This window comes from Haemaphysalis longicornis, unplaced genomic scaffold, assembly GCF_048455015.1.
Source record: "Haemaphysalis longicornis isolate Haplotype H1 unplaced genomic scaffold, Haemaphysalis longicornis Haplotype H1 scaffold_8, whole genome shotgun sequence".
NCBI lineage: Eukaryota > Metazoa > Arthropoda > Arachnida > Ixodida > Ixodidae > Haemaphysalis > Haemaphysalis longicornis.
The window spans coordinates 106,844,147-106,862,808 of NW_027526445.1; the positions used below are offsets into that span (position 1 = coordinate 106,844,147).

General features: G+C 48.3%; 1 protein-coding gene across 2 annotated transcripts in view; it reads right to left on the minus strand.

Annotated features, from left to right (window-relative positions):
* The window catches only part of LOC144149653 (uncharacterized), a 73,434-nt gene that overhangs the window by 52,441 nt on the left and 2,331 nt on the right, over positions 1-18,662 (minus strand). Inside the window, exons 3-7 of one of the 2 annotated variants that reach the window (XM_077681314.1) lie at positions 17,639-17,839; positions 16,288-16,467; positions 14,139-14,349; positions 12,526-12,694; positions 4,280-7,990 (exon numbers count right to left, since the gene is read on the minus strand). The exons of the other annotated variant lie outside the window; for it this stretch is intronic. Of the exons in view, the coding sequence (XP_077537440.1) occupies positions 14,168-14,349; positions 16,288-16,467; positions 17,639-17,839 (563 nt within the window). The 3' untranslated portion in view covers positions 4,280-7,990; positions 12,526-12,694; positions 14,139-14,167. Of the gene's footprint in view, positions 1-4,279; positions 7,991-12,525; positions 12,695-14,138; positions 14,350-16,287; positions 16,468-17,638; positions 17,840-18,662 lie in introns of those variants that run through there. 2 annotated transcript variants of the gene reach the window in all.

Genomic DNA, 18,662 nt, shown 5'->3' on the forward strand with positions numbered 1-18,662 from the left:
GATGTCCCCTTTATTGCATTGCAATAAATGTCGGAGTGGGCGAATTCTGTGTCCTGCGTCCCTTGCTGTTCGCTGCCGCTACGCCAAGTTGGCGATCCGTGGCGGTGTTCAGCGGAGCTAGCCTTGCGGCCGAATCTCGAGGATCGAGCTAGGCCACCATAAGAACCCTGGTCTCCGCACAGCGCATAATTTTCAGTGATGGGTAGCGCATCTGGGCTGCATGACAGCATGGTAATTTTCACCGTTTTCGTAATTGATACAGTGGGCTTTACTTGGACGGCGCTTGCTCTAGAGCGCAGGGAAAGGGGGCGTCGAGGCGCTGTTTGCTCTAGAGCACCAGACACGCTGTATCGCCTCAACAAGGAAAGAAACTGCTTTTTTGACTACCAAAGGCTCTGAACGGTGACTTTGATGTTCCTCCCAAGGCATACAGTCAAAGCCCACTGTATCAAATATGATACGATTTGTAATTCTTACATGGATTATGTATTTTCGCACTAATGATGTGTCAACATGTATGTTTGTATCCAAAGTGCCAGTAAATGAAATATCTGATTTTTTTTTCAAACCGGTTCTGTGGGCGGGCTTTCGGGGAAGAAAAGTTACAGGATTTTCAACACGTCTGCCTAGCGCCAGTTGGTGATGGTCTGCAGATGGGCTTCCCATGATCGGTGCTTACTCCCTCATGACATGGTCTTCTGAGTGTTTAATTACAAAGTGCTCCATAAGAATTTTCCTGGACTGCACTGAGGACGACATGCTCTGGGAGACAGCCACCCACAAGCTGCTCTCCGACGAGAGCTTAATAGCTCAAAAGAGTGATGCGAGACAAGAGCTTATAGTCTCAATAAAACGATGTTGTGTACCTTTTTGTCCCTCACACTTCTTGACCAAAAGGTAAGGAGATTGATCTATACTCTGGCTCAACCTGTATTTCAACTTTTACCGTACATTTTCTCTTGACAGTTTTTTTTTAAACTGAAGAGTGTCAAAAACAGACCACACCTTGCACGAAAGAGCTCTTGCTTTTCAATGTGCTCGTTATGTGAATAAACCAGTTAAAGCATGGATGCTGATGCTTCTACCTGAAATAAGGAATCATGGAGAACACTGTGGCACCAAACTGAAAAAAAAACAGCATGGATGCTGCTTGGTGGCCAGCTTGATTCGCTCACTTGATTCACTATTTTACAGTACTTCGGAATGTGAGTGGCGCATGCAGCTCATACGCTGGGAAGCAAGTTTCAAGACAATAGTTTTCAGGGCTTTGCAGTAAACAGGCAGGAAAGTGAGCGAACTAGCCTTTGTCATAACTTCCACGGCCACCGCAAATATCATGGCATAGCTGCGGCAAGCCGGCAGCAGTCTCCCAGCCAACAGCAGCACACTGAATTCTGGCTGCATGTCCAGCGCTCCAATGCTGACACCCCCCCCCCCTTCCAGCCACCATAGTCTTGTCAAGGGGAGGACGTTAATTGTTGTCGACCCGTACAGCAAATGGTTCAGAAGCGACGGTGGTTCAGAAAGTGCGAAGCATTTTTGAAATTGTCAGCATTCTCGAACGGCTCATAACAGACGATGGCCTGCTTTTGTTTTCGTTTTGGAGGAAATTGAAAGTGTTGTGAAGGATGAGGTAATGTTAGGGAGCCACAATGCGCGCCCGCTTCGCTGAGGGTGGCGCCACTCTTGGAAGGGGTCGCCGCCGCCAAGACCGGTTCTCGGGAGGCGCCGCCGCCATTTTCTTGAATCTCGCCCGCGCCAATGCCCGCGCTAGGCGCGCGGAAAGCGGCGCTCTTCACAAAGTCTCTTTTCCGAATGCCTTGGTGCTGCGTTCCCCAGTGTTCAAAAAGCGCCAAAAATGTCTGCAGGATGTTTTCGTTCCCTGGAGACCCAAAAAGGCAGCTTCTGTGGACGGGGCAGATCAAGCGGGACAAGTGGCAGCCGACGAACCACTCCTGCATATGCAGTGTAAGCACCTGGCTTCTCAGCAGTGCCAAATCCATTTGGGGCTATTGTCAGCTTGTCTGTGTGGCTGTTTCTAGATACCAGACGTACGGTTTTACGTGTTTATGTTGGAGGTTTCATCATGTTTTTGCGGCCTTTTGATATTTGATTGATGCAAACGGACGTGGCCTCTTAAAGCGGGGGGCCGATATTAAACGTATGCCGCTATGCATATGTTTAATAGAAAGAAGAGCAAATCTTCTGACGCTTTCTTTTGATTGCCAACAACAACAAAAAAAAAGCTAAGCCGAAACTTCCTGACCAGCAGACGTACTACAGCCGGCAGATCTATCAGTACCACTTGTGTATAGTACAAAACCAAGATGATCGTTCTACGCCCAAAGAGGCTGCTCACTGCTACACATGGAGCGAAGATGAGAGTGCCAAAGGAAGCAGTGAAGTGGCAAGTGCTATACACAGCACGCTTCAAAGCATAAAATATGAGGGAGTCTAAGAAGTTCGTGTGGTGACCGACAGCTGTGCTGGGCAGACCAAGAATTCCACTGTGTATGATTCTGTGGTGGCTCCAAAATGAAGCTCCTGCTGAGGTATCGAAAGTTACTCTTGTATTCCCTGTCACTGGTCACCGTTTCTTGCCGCCAGATACAGCGTTTGGGAGGATTGAGAAAGACATCAGACAGAATGAAGGAATACTGAACCCAGACAGCTACAAAAAAATCTTTGCGGAACATGGCACCGTACTGGAGCTCGGAAAGCACTGGGATGTATACGACTGGAAGTCCTACGCAGCGGAGGTATTGAAGCCAACACCGAGCCTGCCCTTTAAGATTAGCAAAGTGAAAGTTTTAAATGCAGAGCATTTCTTAGCCTCGCCTGTTCCTGCGTCGGACGGCGTCCACAGCTCCGCGTCCGCAGCAGGTGCGCCTCTCCTTCCCTCCTCTCTCTCAACAGCAGCTGGCGCGCGCATGCGTCGTAGTCAGCCCGTTCGCTCCGTCGCGGTCTCGGCCTAACAGGTGCGTGATAGCAGCGCGGTGGGGCGTGGAAGGGCGCGCGCTGCTTGCGCATGCGCGCTCTCCCCCCCGTACTGCTCTCCCTCTACTGTGCGCGCTGCAAACATAGTGGCTAGCGGTCGCTCGTGTTTCAGTCACTGCGTTGCTCCTTCCTTCCTTGGTTGACGCTCGTGCCCACGTTTACTCGTGTCTGCTACTCCAGCAACACTGCCTTCAATCAGTACTGAGGCCCCAATGCTCTGCATTTACTCGTGTTCCCCTCGCGGGAAGGCGCGGGAATTTTTTTTCATATGCAGCTGAGCCCCAACAGACGAAGCCCGGAAATTCGAGCAGAACCACTCTACCGGTTCTCAGTGTCAAATTTTGTTCCCGTTTTATGCAAAGGGAAGAATCTCTCAGGTGCCCCAGAGAGGCGTGGCTTGTACGAGTGCAAAATAAACCCCTTGAAGGTGAAAGACGTCACGGGACTTCTCGTTAAACACTTAGGAGAATTGTAGCCCCAGCATGAAGAGTTGAAGTATTTTTAAGACGTTTTCAAGAGATTCCAAGAAGACGCTCCTTCTGTCCACATCTAATCATGGTGTCATCATTCGGTGACCTCTGTTCCAATGCAGCAAGGATTTGCGGCTGTAAAATGACAGTCACGTTACTAGTTTTATGCATATTAGTTTGAAAATTCCTCCAATAATACTTCCGCAGCAGTTTTTCACACCAAGAACCTGTGAAATAAACAGCTCCTTATTCAAAATGGGTCAAATACTGTGTCACATCTATGCGTGCCAGATACGAACTTTACAAGTACCTACCTACCTAGGGAAGTAATGCCGCCACATTTCCATTTCAGTGCTCACATAAGATCCTTTCCTCTCTTGTACACCGTGGCAAAAAATTATTTCAGCAGCAGCCACCGTTCTTTCGGTAGCACAAAACGACTTTTTTCCCAATTCCACCTAAAGTGGACTTGGCTCATTTTGGAGGGGAAAAAACACCTTTTTATATATGTATCGATGTTGCTTCTCCTGCTCTATCGGGAGTCACTTCCAGCTATTCAACTGTAATGTCGATCCGCCCACGCAACAACCTTAACCTCACGCATCCACTTAATCCAATTCCACTGGAAAAGGGCTTTTCTGATGGAGGCGAAAAGCAAAAACGCCTGTGTGTACGAGATTTCGGCGCACGTTAAAGATCCCCAGGTGGTCAAAATTAATCCGGAGCCCTCCACTACGGCGCGCCTCATCGCCTACGTTGCGTCGGCGCGTTAAACCCCACAATCAATCAATCAATCAATCAATCAATCCACTGGAAAAGGCACAATCGCTCGCCCTGGTTAATTATTACAAGTGTAAATGCCAAGACGCTTGTCATGCAGTGCTTCCACTTTTGTTCTTTGTCTTTATTTCCCGTTCCCGGGATTACCGCGCTTTCCCTGAACGTATTGTTTAATTTGATCATTGGTTTGCATATCTTTCCGCTTCCAGTTGCTCCAAAGCAGCGAAAGCCACCCACAGACAGAACGCAGCCTGAGCCCACATCCAACAATGAAGAGGTGAACAACCCCGCTGAAGAATCTCACGCATCATCAGAGACAGCGGAAATGCTCCCCGAGTCAACTCACACAGTATCACAAGAGACGTCATCGGACAACAGCCCAAGCGTCGAAGCTTTGCATGTCGGAACTCCAAACTCGAAAAATGAAACTCTCACAGCTAGTGAGACACAAAGAGATTGTGCTGAGTTGAAAAAGCAGTTGGCAGACATGGAAAGAAGATATGCTATGCTTCAAGAACATCACACAAATGCTAAGAACGCAATTCGAAACCTCAAAAAGCAAGTTCAAAAACTTTTGAGCATAATCATCATTACCTATATTATAACTCCAGTGAAATGTGTTTTTATCATTTTGTACATAATGTATTATGTAACAGCAGTGGAGTATATTGTTCGTCATCATTTTGTACATACAGTCTAATCCCGCTACAAGGAAGTCCACTTCAACGAAATTTCCGCTCCAACGAAATATTTCCAATTCCCCGTCAGCTAGCCATGTCCTGCATGCAACAATATCCTAGCCATGCAACAATGTCCTCGGCCCAACGAACAATTTGTCTGGCATGCTTTCGCTCCGACGAAATTTTCGATGATTTGGGCTGGGTTTGAACAATTATTTTACTATAAAATAAGCATAGCGCAAGCTATCTGTAACTTTTTATTCATTCAGGATGCTTAGTTTCACCGAAAACATGCACGGTGCGCCCACGCTGCCACCCAAAACAAAAACAAAACTCATAGGTGGACGCCATTGTTTGATGGTGATAACGATGCGTCTTTACACGAGGCGCAAGCCAGGTTCGCCAAACCGGAGCCATAGCCAATCCGTATCCAGTTGAATTCGTGCGAATGTGCTCTGCTGCTGGCGCGGCGCCGTCATGTATGTGTTGCGAGCACCTGTCCTTCCAGTTTTCCTTCTACAATTCTTCAAACTCAAAAGCAGAAATCATGTTTTCATGTTTGGTCTTGAACCCACGTCATCCTATCTCAGTCGCGATGAAGCGCTCGCGGCTTGGGCACTGCTGTGTCGTGCCAGGATGCAGTCTGTGTTGCCAGAACGTTCTGTTTCCCAAAAGATGAAGGCGGAAAGGGCGCCTGGATTGCAGCGATCAGGCGAGAAAACTGGACTCCCACAAAGAGAGTGCACATTTGTTCTGCCCACTTCGTCAAAGGCAAGGAAAGCCCAACGCAAACTCCAATGGCACAGAGGCGATGCTCAGATGGTAGTCTAAGGTCCCCAATTACAAGGAACCCGTCGGATGCTGTCGTCTCCCACCCATGACATAACCGCGCTGACGCATAAAGTGATATCAAAGCTGGCTAACACCGAAAATCCATTGTAAAGGTGTTTTTTGCAGTTGTGGTCATGTGTACTGTTCAAAGTGACACTCCGGACACAAAAGTAGCCATGCTCAGCATGAATTGCAGCAGAGCGTACGCCGTGTTGCTCACATTTTGTTACTAATTACAGTCACGCCTTTACATTTGCTTTTTGTGAGAGCAGCGCCTGAGACTGGGTTCGCATCGGTGCGAGCAACAGACTCATCGTCTGTTGTGTTGCCGCCAATGGACATCGTCACACTCTAGGTAATTTTTCCTTCGGTGTGAGCGTGGAGTGTAGTAAATGTAGGCGTGTTAACTTGAAAGTTTGATTCATGACTAGTGTACTCGTGAGTAAACCATGTTAGTTGGCGTCGATCAGCCGCACCTGACGTCATCACATAATGAGTACGTTTTATGTTATCTCAGTCACATGAAACAATATGCGTTGCACTATCTCTAAGGTGGGGATGTGTTCACATCGGCTCTGCAATTAATACCCAATTGCTCAGTGTTAATTGATTTATTCTCGATGTGCTTATTACCAATGGATGCGTGAAGGTGCGGGGCATCGACCGACGCCAAATTTTCACCAAAAGGTGCGTTTTTCGCCCATTTATTGGACTTTGGCTTTTCACCACCAATGTGACGTGATTAAGCCTAACGCTCTGAGCGTTTGCTACGCCTAATTGCCGGCATTTTGCCGAGCGCCATGGAAGACGCCTCTACCGACGCGACGGCAAAAGTTCACACGGCAGGAACGTGAGAAAGGAAGTCGTACGAGCTTCTCGCATGCCCCCACATTACCCGCAGAAGAAATCAAGTTTGTCATTCGACCCCGCAGGGGCCTTGATATTGCAAAGAAAGAAGCGGCGAGTGTTGCGTCAGTCATTATGGTGGCCGGCAAAATCGAAAAGACGGAGAGAGTAGACGACACGGCGTGCCCTAATTTTCCACAAAACATAATGATCACCAGTACTCCAAGCATGGCCTGTGCAGAGAAATACGCCCGAATCCAAGAAATTGCCATACAGGGAATCACGTAAGCCGTCAGTGCGTATGGAACCGCCACACAGGGTATAGTGAGAAGCGTGATCAAAGGCGTCCCCTTGGAGGATAACGACCACGGCATTCACGAACAGATTGTGACTAAATACAACCCCACGGCTGTGGGAGCTAAGCGCATCGGTACCTCCATGACAGTCATCGTCGCTTTTTCCAGCGAAAAAGTCCCCCGATATGCGTGCTACGGCTACACATTATATCAATGCAGTCTCTATTGCAAGCAAATTGAAGTCTGCAAAGGCTGCGGCATGGTGGGCCACCGCAGTGGTGTCTACCCCACGCCCAACGCAAAGGTGTGCCTGGCATGCAGTACACCCAACCCCCGAGACAGCCATAGATGCATACCCAAGTGTAAATTGTGCGAGGTGACTGGTGACAAAACATGCAAAGTCCGCTACAAGATTCCCTACGTCCTATGAAAACTCCGAAGGGAACACCGGCAGGCAGAAGCAGAGCCTCTCTGTTAGCCTCCATCTACCTTCCCACTGTAATGTGTTGCACAGCTTAGTACCAATTTGCCAAACAACACATTCTTCTGCACAACAGCCGTGCGACACAACCTTGTCAAAACCAACTTAGACGGTCCACACAACACCAAGCAACAGAGTGGAGACCATAATTCAAATGGTGTCTATCAAACTTATACACTGACCCAATCTGAGGAGGATGGGATGTTGTGTACATCGACCCGGGCAATAAATGCACAGTTGCGTCGGCAACCCGGCCTCTCCTGCGCTCGTGAGCCAGATGTTTCGAGTATCAACAATCACAACCATCTTGCAATCACTTCTCCCGCGCATATCTCGCACGAGATACAACACTTTCTTCCCAGCACACGAGCTGAGTGGTTTTCGCTGCCCAGCCTATCCAGGCCAAACGTAACACACGCTGTGCAATGCATCCAGTAGATTCCGAAGCAGCATTGTAGGGCGCCAACTTTTCAACGACCAGAGCACCCTTCATGTGCAGGGTCGAGGGAAATACCGGTACGAGGGTGGCGCCTGCAGTGGAGGGACCGGTTCCAGCCGTCTTGTGCTAGGTCGCTCCTGGAAAGTGTCCACGAGGGGGACCAGTGTTGCCTGCAGACACATTGCAACAAAACTCAGGGTTAATTTCTTTCGAAGAAATCGGCCCGAGCACAAAATGTGAGCATACGTCTACGTTCACAAGTACGCAAGCATGAACAAACATAAGCCAGCTCTCCTCAAGTTGGTCCTTGTGTCACAGGGTTCGTACAGGCTTCAAAAGCAAAAATTCAAGGGTTTTAAAGGACTTTCAAGGACCAGAAAAAATTTTTTCCAAGGGCCCCATGTAATGCTTTATCTGGTATTAATTTTGACCACCTGGGGATCTTTAATGTGTGCCGAAATCTCGCAAACACAAGTGTTCTTGCTTTTCGCCTTCATCAGAAAAGTGGCCGCCGCAACTGGGAATAGAACTCGCGACCTCGTGCTCCACAGCGCAATGCCACCTTAGCCACTGAGCCACCGCGGCGGATAAAACACACTAGCATATTTACTTGTTCTTTTGACCAGGGGTTCTCAAGCATGTTGGTCGCACGGAACCCTGCTAAGTTCCGTTAAGTGCCAAGGAACCCCCCTCCCGCCATTTTTCATTCCGTTCATGCTACATTAACGTGCAATAAATTTAAAAGTAAGCTAGGGTATCATTTTTTTTCCCATCGACTTTACGCGAATGCGTACGCTAGCGGCACCTATCTCCAAACAGGAGAAATGCGCATGGGGGTACTATAAGGCCGAGATTCAAGTGCAATAGTTTAACCACGTGGCCCGTTTTCGGAGTCTGGCTGGCTACAAGCTGCTAGCGAGATTTATTGCGCAGCTCGCGCGTTTCTGTTATGCGCTGAGATGTGCTTACTGACACTCGGGCGTGAGTAATGGAGGTTCCTTAGATCGATCGCACCTCAAGTTCACCATATAAGACTTTGCAACTGCGGAACCAGGGAAAATTTATCAGTGGCTCGCGGAACCCTGAGGAGGGGCCTGCGGAACCCCAAGGTTCCGCGGAACCCACTTTGAGAAACCATGCTTTTGACGAAGGAATACATGGACATTAGCCCAGGGCCTTTTTCTTTTCTTAACCCTGAACCTAGGTGTGTGATCAGCCCATTACACTACCCCTAATAAGCACAATAGCTCTGCGCAACTAGATGCTCAAAAGAAACATTAACAAACCGCTAGCAAGGCTTTCTTTGAATCTTAAAGTGGCCATGAAGATGAGATACAGCTTTGTTCACTTTGAAAAAATTGGGGCCCACTTGGTCGAAGCACAATAAGACAGTCTTATTCGCAGTCTAATCTTATTGGCAGTCTTTTTTTTTTTCGCTGTCTTATGTTCCCTAGGCTATAAGATGCTTTCCGGAAACTTATAAGACCGCGAATGAGACACTAAGATTGGGATAAGACAGTGAATAAGACTGCTCCGAGCTGTCTTATTCACAGTCTTACCTATGCTGACGTGGTCGGTCATTTCATCATAAAGATCGACCTCCATATCGTGAAAAGTGAGTGCAGAAGCCGTAGAAGTTGCAAACAATGCCGAGGGGTGGCCGTTCGACCGTCTGCTTGGAACAAATAAATGCCTGTTCCGCGGAGGTCGACGCCATTGGAAACGCCGTCGAGAGAGAGGGTGGAAAGGGAAAGACAATGCCAGCGAGGGAAGCCGCAAGGCCTACCTACTTTGATGTGGCAGCCAACCACCGTTTTCAACTTTCGCTGTGCGCTGTGGGCGCGGACGAGCAGCGCGGCTTTTTATCCCCTAACATAAAAAAAAAAAAAAAAATGCAGGAATATATTGTCGGCGGCCCGATTTTTGTCCCGAGCAGACATCGGGTGGCTGAGCGCGCGGTGTGAATGTGTGATCGTCTGCTACGTCGGCAGTCGCTGCAGTAGCTACGAAAAGGCGGCAGGGAAACGACGGACCAAATATATTGTTTTATAAAATCATGCCCATTAACTCAGAAACAACAAATAGGCATTCACAATAGAACTGCAATGTGACATAAAAATTATACACCACAACAAAATACTAGCAGCCTGCAATACCTCTGCCTGAGAGCGTTAAATAAAATCGCGTTTCCAAAGAGAAGCTGCGCAGACTTCGCTTCTTTCGATCAGTCCCTTCGAAAGTGGCTGTTATGAAGCCTGATTGTTTAGGCTTGTACTTTGATTGCGCATTCTGCTTGAGCATTTGGGATCTTTTGCGCGTAAAAGCAGCATGCATGTAATCAACATTCCGCTATATTTCTACAGAACGACTGTTTACAGCTGCAGCCCTTGCTGAGCGAGCTGCCGGCGAGGCAGCGGGTTGTTGCGATCGTGTCGCCGCTGCAGTGCTCGTTACATCCGAGCCTACGACGATGAACTCAAAGCCAATTCGCAACTTTGTAATTCATGGTGAGACGGAAAGCCCGACTTGTGTTGCAACAACGTGAGACAACGTGGATGCTTTTCGCGTCAGCCCACTGGGTTTCTTGGGCCCACGCTTTGCAGCAAACGATCTTTGTTTATGACTTCGTTTATGCGGTGTGAGTTGGCCTACCAAGGATGGCTGATCATTGTAACGTATTTGTGTCAAGGCCCAAATACGCCGCCTGATGGTCAGCATTTCTGGACTTTATCCTATCATGGTTCGAAATAAACGCTTTCCCAACGCCGGCGACATCAACAAGCAGTTTCGCACCGTATTCCCCGTTTTTCCCTAGGGGCCTCTCTCGTGCCCATCTAGGTACCCGCTGTCCCTATAGTCTTCAATAACACCACTCTGTAGCCTGGCCTGAGTGCTTTCGAGCAAGCGAACTAGTCCAAATCTTATTCGCGGACTTCAATAAGTCCGCGAATAAGACTGCTGTAGTCTTCAATAAGACCGCTCTATAGCCTGGCCGGAGTGCTTTCGAGCAAGCGAACTAGTCCGAATTTTATTCGCAGACTTATTGAAGATCGTGAATAAGACTAGACTGTGAATAAGACTGCCCATAAGCACGTGTGTTCCTGCAAGTGGGCCCAGCATTTGGTATCTCACCTAGACCTATTCCAGTCACAAACATTGCTTTCTTAACCCCCTCGGCCACTCTCAAAGAAAACGCAAGAAGCATTCAAAAAGTTTCAAATTTCACGCTAGAGTGACGTAAATGTGGGCCAGCACTACAAACAAACGGAACTATGCAGGCCCCACTACGGTCGGCGAGTCATGTGTAATAGAGGTGGCTTTCGTCGATGGGTGCCAGTCGCACAAACAAGATTCCATGATGACACTGAGAAATAGCCGAAAAGAGGCTCGGTAGTCGCCACTGCCTCACCTGTTTTTCTTATTATTTCCATTATTTGTTAGAACTTCGTGATGAACCTGGTACCACTGTTACAGTGTACCATAAGGTAAGGTGTGTCGTGCAGAGGAAAAACCAACGGAGAGCGCAGGCCCCTTTTGCAATGAAAAAATTGTATGGAGCGCAGGCGTTCCCCAGAGAACTCTTACTGCAGCCAGCGCCACCTAGAAATTTTTATAAAGAAAACTAAACAGTTATTTGACGGGTTTTATACATCTTTATATCATGAAACACAGAAATAAGATTATTTGGGGCAATAGACAAGGATTACCTTAAAACTTCTGAGGCCAACTGGTAAGCAGTGGATGCCAGGGGCGCTGCTTACAACAGGAGTTCCTCAGCAGAAATTTTCATCGCAAAAGGGACCCCCTAATCGGCTCCGAACGACACACCTCTCTCTTCCAACACACTCTACCCGTGTACCGGGATGAAGCAGTCTTTCTCATGAACCAAATTTGCGTTCTGTCTTCATGGCTACCATTCGGCTGCAAACATTCCTTGGCATTTGACGAAGGAGTGGAACACCAGTAAAAGATTGGAATCATTATTGTATCCGAGATACAGGGTCATCAAGCGTTTTTGGAAAGCAAGCCAAGGGTGGTAATGCCAGTGTAAGCAAGAGAACATCGGGGAAAGGCAGGGGGGATGTAAAACGAGAGAAAAAAAAAAAAAAATTGACCAAGAAAATCAAATTAGTAGACAAAACATGCAACTTTCAAAGCCAAGAAGCAAGACTTGCTTTTTCGAAATGGGTTTGGCTGATTATCGCGTTGGTGAAGTATTGCGTGCCTGGGGAAAAAAAAGAAAAGAAAAGAAAAAACTGCGCAGGAAGACCCGACTAGGTTTCACATAGTGTGCATAAAAAAAGACTCAAGGAGACTGTCCCCTCAACATTTTCTACCACATTAGACGTCACGCAAACAGCCAGTAGGCTGCACATAACCCTTGCTACATATCTCGATAAATCCATTTCTGTTGGCATCTGCTTGGCTATCAGTGGCTGGCAATTGTGCTTAGCTTGGATACAAGTCACCACAGACAAGACACACTGCTTCCACAAAGATGGCGCTGCCTGCACAGCACAAGAACACACTGTTCAGAACAGACTCGCACAACAAAATAATGATGCCACAGCCTCTTGATTCCAAAGTGGCCAAGAGCGCCTGCCATACATACCGATTGAAAATACCAAAACAGGGCCCTGCCCCTTTATGGTGTCACCATTTTTGCTTGTGCGCACGGCTGAAACAGAAGCAACATGCTCCTTACCTTTGCCGACATGCCAAGTATTGATGAGGTAGACCGCACCAGGCCTCCCTTCTCCTCTGTACTCTATGGCTGTTGGGATTCCATCCGTGACGCTGGCTGCTGTAGTCGCTCGTAGACAGCTCTCCAATCCCCCAAGCTCCTCTCACTCGCCTAGGGCGACCTCGTGAGACTTCATAGAAATGAAAACAACATAAAAAAGTCTATGGTTAATTTTTCTTGTGATCACTTGATTGGTTGTGGGGTTTAATGTACTGATGCTGCACCAGGGCTATAAGGCATGCCACAGTGGAGGTCTCCGGATTAATGGATTAATTTTGACAACCGTATAAGTCAAAATATAGGTTGAGATTTTTTACCAAAGAATTTGCCGAAAATCCACCCCTTGACCGATGTACCGGTCATTGTTATAATGTTGTCATCTAGCAAACACGCAGCCCATCGGGCCAATTCAAACCGCAATGACACCATTGCCACCGACATCAATTGGAGTCGCCGCCTTTTTTTTTTGTTGTTGTTGCTTCTCTCACTGTCAGTGAGCGTCTGCGGAATTTTTTTGTTCTTGCTCAAGATAAGTTAAGGCACCTAGCGCCACTTCACAACAGCATTTAAAAGAAACGTTGTATAGCATGCCCAAGCCAATGGCAATGTGTCTGAATAGCGCCAGTTCGGTGTCACTGGAGAGAGTGCACACTACGGGCGTAAGCTGAAGGGACAGCACTCGTTATGCAACGGTCAGAAGACATCGTTTTGTGGGTGATGCACCGTGCACCTGGCACTTAGAGACAAGGTGGCCACTTCCGACGGCGAGCATTCTGCGACGTCTCTACGAATGGATGGCCGACTACAACACTAAGGCGTTTGCTGGCCGCGTGCAAAAACTGAATCTCGCGGCAGTCTGCACATGGGTGTCCCGTTGCTTGGCGCTCGCTTACTGATGACATGGTCTTGCCGGACTGCACAAAGGACGACTTGCTGTGTGGGAGACCGCCAGACAAAGGCAGTCGTTCAACAAGATTTTAGACAGCTCCAATGAGTAACCTTACGCAAAAAAGTAATTATAGTCTCCATAAAATGCTAATACATGCATAATTTTTTTTCCAATTACTCGGCTGCAAGGTTAGGGGGTCGACCCATATTCCGGCTAATACGGTACTCGGGGATGTCTGAAAGTGCACTGAAATCTCAACACGCAAACATTTTCACTTTTTGCCTCCTACCCGCTGCGGTGGCTCAGTGGCTAAGGCGATCTGCAGCTGAGCCCAACGACACAGCTTCGCTTCTCGGCCGTGGCGACCACTTTTCTGGTGGAGGCGAAAAGCAAAAACACCCACCGTGTGTTCAAAGATCCCCTGCAGGTGGTCAAAATTAATCCGGAGCTCTCCACTATGCAGCACCTCACTGCCTAAGCAGCATTGGTGCGTTAAACCCAATAATCAATAATCAATCGATCCAAACTCCCTTTCGCCTCTGTGTGAAAAGCAGCCACCGTGACTGGGATCGAACCCACGTCCTTGGGCTTCGCGGCACAACGCCTTAGCCACTTAGCCACCGTGGCAGGTACGTTGGCAGACTCAGAAAAATGCTCCCATCAGGAGGTGTTCCTATTATCTCACCTGAATGCACCGAACACTTGCAATCGCATTCATGGGCGTTTTTGCCGTCGAACAGGTCTTGTGTTTGGCGCTGCAGTCAGGCGAATTACAACCGGCGGCGGCGGCGCCACAGTCAGGTGAACCACAAACGGCGGTCCCAGGCGGGGCTCATCCTTTTTGCAGCCTTCTTTGGCAGCCGAAACAGTGTGGGGTACAACACCCCGGGGCAAGCCTGGTGTAACGCAACAAAATGGTGATGCACCCGTCACGGAAGCATCTCAAAACGTATGGAACAAACACACCAAAGCTGCAGGTACAACAGAAGACACAGGCACCTGAATAAATGCAACCAAAGCGACACCTCACACTGGGATTTCACGTGCCGCAGTAGGAGGCTATGGATGAAATCTTGACCGCCTGGGGATCTTCAACTTAAAGGGGTACTGACACCAATTTTCGGTGGTGATTATTATTACACAGTTCACTTTCTTTGCTCAACAGGACACCCTGGCTGAAATACAAGCAGTCTGCAACGCGTGGAACATACTTCAATTTGATCTCATTTATCGTGTCGACGGAACAGCACGTGGAATGGCACTCAAAAACTGGACATCAGCCTGTCAAAACTATACGGTAGGGAAAAGAAATGACGTAGCTGTTGTGTGCCAGCAACGCTTGTCAGAAACTCGTGACGTCACTTCCCGAGGGAAGGGGGGTCGCAAGAAATGCGTGACCGCACTTTGGCGTCCGCTCGCTTGGATGGGGGCAAGGGCTGATCAAAGAAGCATCGGCAATGCCACAGAGGAAGGCGCATCCCTCTTCAAATCAAGCACGCCTGCAGCATGCACATAGCGGACTACAGGACGACAAAGTGTCACCCGCCGCCGCTACTTCTGGCTTAAGATCCATCCATCGACCAAGCAGGAAAGTGGAACTTTGTTAGCCGATGAAACGAATTACTGCGCAGCCGAGCTGCACGCCCAAGTAGCGAAAACACAGGCCGGGTACCTTCTAGACTTCGCACTTATCCATGGTGCACAGGCGTTCGCCGACGCCTGTCAATTAGGGTAGCGCGTGTTTCGCCTTTCCACGCCTTGAACTGACGACTTCGGGTAAATTCGTGAACTGCGGGCACACGCCTGCCAAAATTATACGCAGCTGCGGGACCATGCGCACGAACGATTTCAAACTTCGTAACAGGCAACGCAATATTGTTACGTGGCGACAGGACGATTGACAGGAACGATGATTGGATGCGAAGCAATACGTTTACATGATGTCATCCATCACAGCACCAACCACAGCCACGCACCACGCACACAACTTCGTCCTCTGCGTCTTCCCTTCGTGACAATATATTAGATAACAGCATTCTTTCCCCCTGCAACCTCGGCTTAGAGGATTCACACTCTGAAGAATGACGCTGCGTAGCAATGCCAGTCATGGTATTCTTTTGACCATGACATTTGATTGAAAAGCTTCACACACCACAGACATGATTTTACAGGCAACTAGCGGATTTGTGCTGAAGAAATTTAGGCAGCAAGGTAGGCTGCAATAATAAGGGTAACTACACACCCACATATACACAAAAACACACATGTTACGCACTCTGTTATGTACTGAAAAACAGGAGGGCGCCACCAACTATATACCGTATTTTCACGCATATAACCAGCACCCACACTTTCCGTCGACCAATTAAAAAAAAAAAATCCCGGCGTATTGCCCGCATATTTTATACATAAAAGGATAGACCAAAGCTACTACTCAAGCAGCATCACACATTTATTTATGCCAAAGAAGTAGCCTCGCTGACTATGTAACTAGGTGACTTGCTACATAATTTTTTCAGCTGGTATACTGTTGAGCTGTGTGTGCAAAATAAGCACTGTCAATGGGATACAATGGCCTAGTCATTTTTACTGTTGTAGGGGCATCACGGCCAAACGCACATTGCGGTGAAGCTGCAGCAAAGGAAATACCTCACATATTTATTACAACAACATTTAATACAGAACAACATTTGATGCAGCTCTACCTCACGCCTGAAATTTTCGCATTTTTAGTGCGGGTTATACGCGCGAAAATGCGGTATACAAGCGGAAGTTAATCCCGAGGTGCCCAAAGCGTGTAAAAAGAAGTAGTGCCACATGGAGTAGAGGCTGACCTTCTCGAGATGTCCCGTGGCGCTTCTGGGGAAGGCGACCGCGTAGTCGTGCGTGGACACGGCCGCCTCTGACGTGAACACGTTGGAGCACGAGAGCACGGGTGTTGCGTTCACCGGCTTGCCACCGGCCAGCAGCGTGTTGACGTCCATGCCACAGAACTCGTCGCCGATACGCACTTGCTGCAAAAGGAGCAAGAGGGAGAACAAGAGAGAAGCGGAGGGTCAGCCCAGGAGGAAGGGCCAATCAATACTGAGCGAGAGAAACATGAGGGGGTGTGCATCCAGGGTCCGCCGTAGGGTGCCTCGATGCCAGCGCTGCTGTGCAGGGTGGAGACACCCTTTGAACGGTCCCGTGCTGCCGCAATCGGGTCAACGTGCTCAACGCGCTGCTCTTTTCGTTTCCCACGATACACGGCAGCGCGAAACAGATGAGATGATTCAAACTTCGCCAGTAAAAAGCGTTGCGGCGATAATTTTAGCACGGTTTTGATACAATGACTTGCTTCGGCGGCGAGCGAGTGACCCGAAATGGTGGCGCCAGCCTATACGTGTCTCCAGCCTGTACGGCGTACGCGTGAATCGAGGCACCCTAGTCCGCCGTGCTACACTGACGCAGACCACACGGCTTCGTGTGCGACTTTGCGCTAAAATGAGAGGATGCTTTTAAATAGGGTTGTTCGTTTTCGGGTTTCATATATTTTTTTTTTTAAATGGGGGGTAAAAATCGGTGGTTATTTTTCAAACTGACAATCGTGGAGAAATCGGCTTTTTGTAAAAACCATTCCGAACTTCGGGTTTTTCAGGCTAAATCACAGATACACTATGTAATACACTCAGTTTATTTTATCCGTAGGTATCACGAGCTTCTTGAACTCCGACATGTCTAGATAATAAAGTTTACTCTCTCTCTCTCTTAACTGCACATTAGCGTTCAAGCAACATGACCAAACAAAACTAGAGGCCCCCCTACATCGTCTAGTCACATTTCTTAAATGTGGTTTCACATTTCTTAAATGTGGCCCGACAGTTTCAGGCCCTCTTCTCCCCTCTTCCCCCCCCCTCAAAACCTATTAGCTTAGCTTATCTTAAGACAGCAGCCGCCAGCAGCACAAATGAGTTTCTGCTTATCTTAAGACAGCAGCCACAAACAGCACAAACGAGGTTCTGCGACGTCACTGAGAAGTCGCCGGAAGGTGACTGGGAATCGCCACTGCCGCGTGTTTCCCTTAACATGTCGATTATTTGATGGAAGTCTGCTACAGTGCCACTGTTATCGGGACACAGCAGTCCTTTTGATGAACTTGTGTTCTGTCTCCGTGGCGTCTTTAAGGTAGTATTCAATAAAACGCACCGACATCCTGATCCGTCGTGATGTCTCCCGTCTGCATGCACTTGGACACTTTTCTAAGCTTAATGTCGACCTGGTCGCACTTCATGGCAACCTGCACATGACACTGCGTCTGCACGTCGCGCGTGCTTCTGGGCACGAACGGAGCGGGCTCCTCGCTCACTGAACTCGCTGTGGAACCCGGTGCCGGCACGCATGGCGAGCCTAAAGGGAGAAAAACAAATTCCCAAATCAGCTTTGGAATATAACCCCTTACGCTGCAATGTACGACGCTCTCTATGCAAGAGTGTGACACTGCGAGTATTTTGAACGTGACACGAGTCATTTCCCTGATTTTTTGCGCTTAGTACACTTACAAACTATTGCAGCGATGACAAACTACGTGAGAAAAGGCAGAGAATGAAACACATTAGGTGCAACTTCCTTTCCAAACGTGTGCACGCTTCGTCATTCGGGTCTGTCACTTTGGAGGAGTGATACACTGCATGAGCTACTGCCGATCCCATGAATGAAAGCCGCCGGGGAAGATGCAAAGCCTTCCGACATTGGAAACAGACAATTCGTGTCTAAAAAGCAGAGAACCTGCACTCCACCCCTGAGGTGCACTCCAGTGACAAAAAACAATAATTTGCATTCAAAGCGGTTTGTTCATGTGCACATTAAGTACGATGAACACACTGCCACATTATTGTACCCACAGAACAGTTCGCACAGCATGGCACTGCACGCCAAGCTTGGCGCCCATACACTGCTAGTTAGACGATCTTTGAATATCACTGCTGGTTGATGGCAGTGTCTGCAGCTTTTCTCAACCTGCTCTAATACACACATCTTAAGAAAACCACACACCAACGCTATATCTGCTCGTTCTCACAAGTGAAGTACCTTGATCTGCATGGCTGCCTAGCATGTTTCAACACAAAAAACAAACAAAAAAAAAATGCGGGAAAAGCCAGAGCAAAAATTAAGTGCACTTCAGGTGCCACGACTTCCTTGTAATATTACAGCTCCCGTCTGAAACATTCCC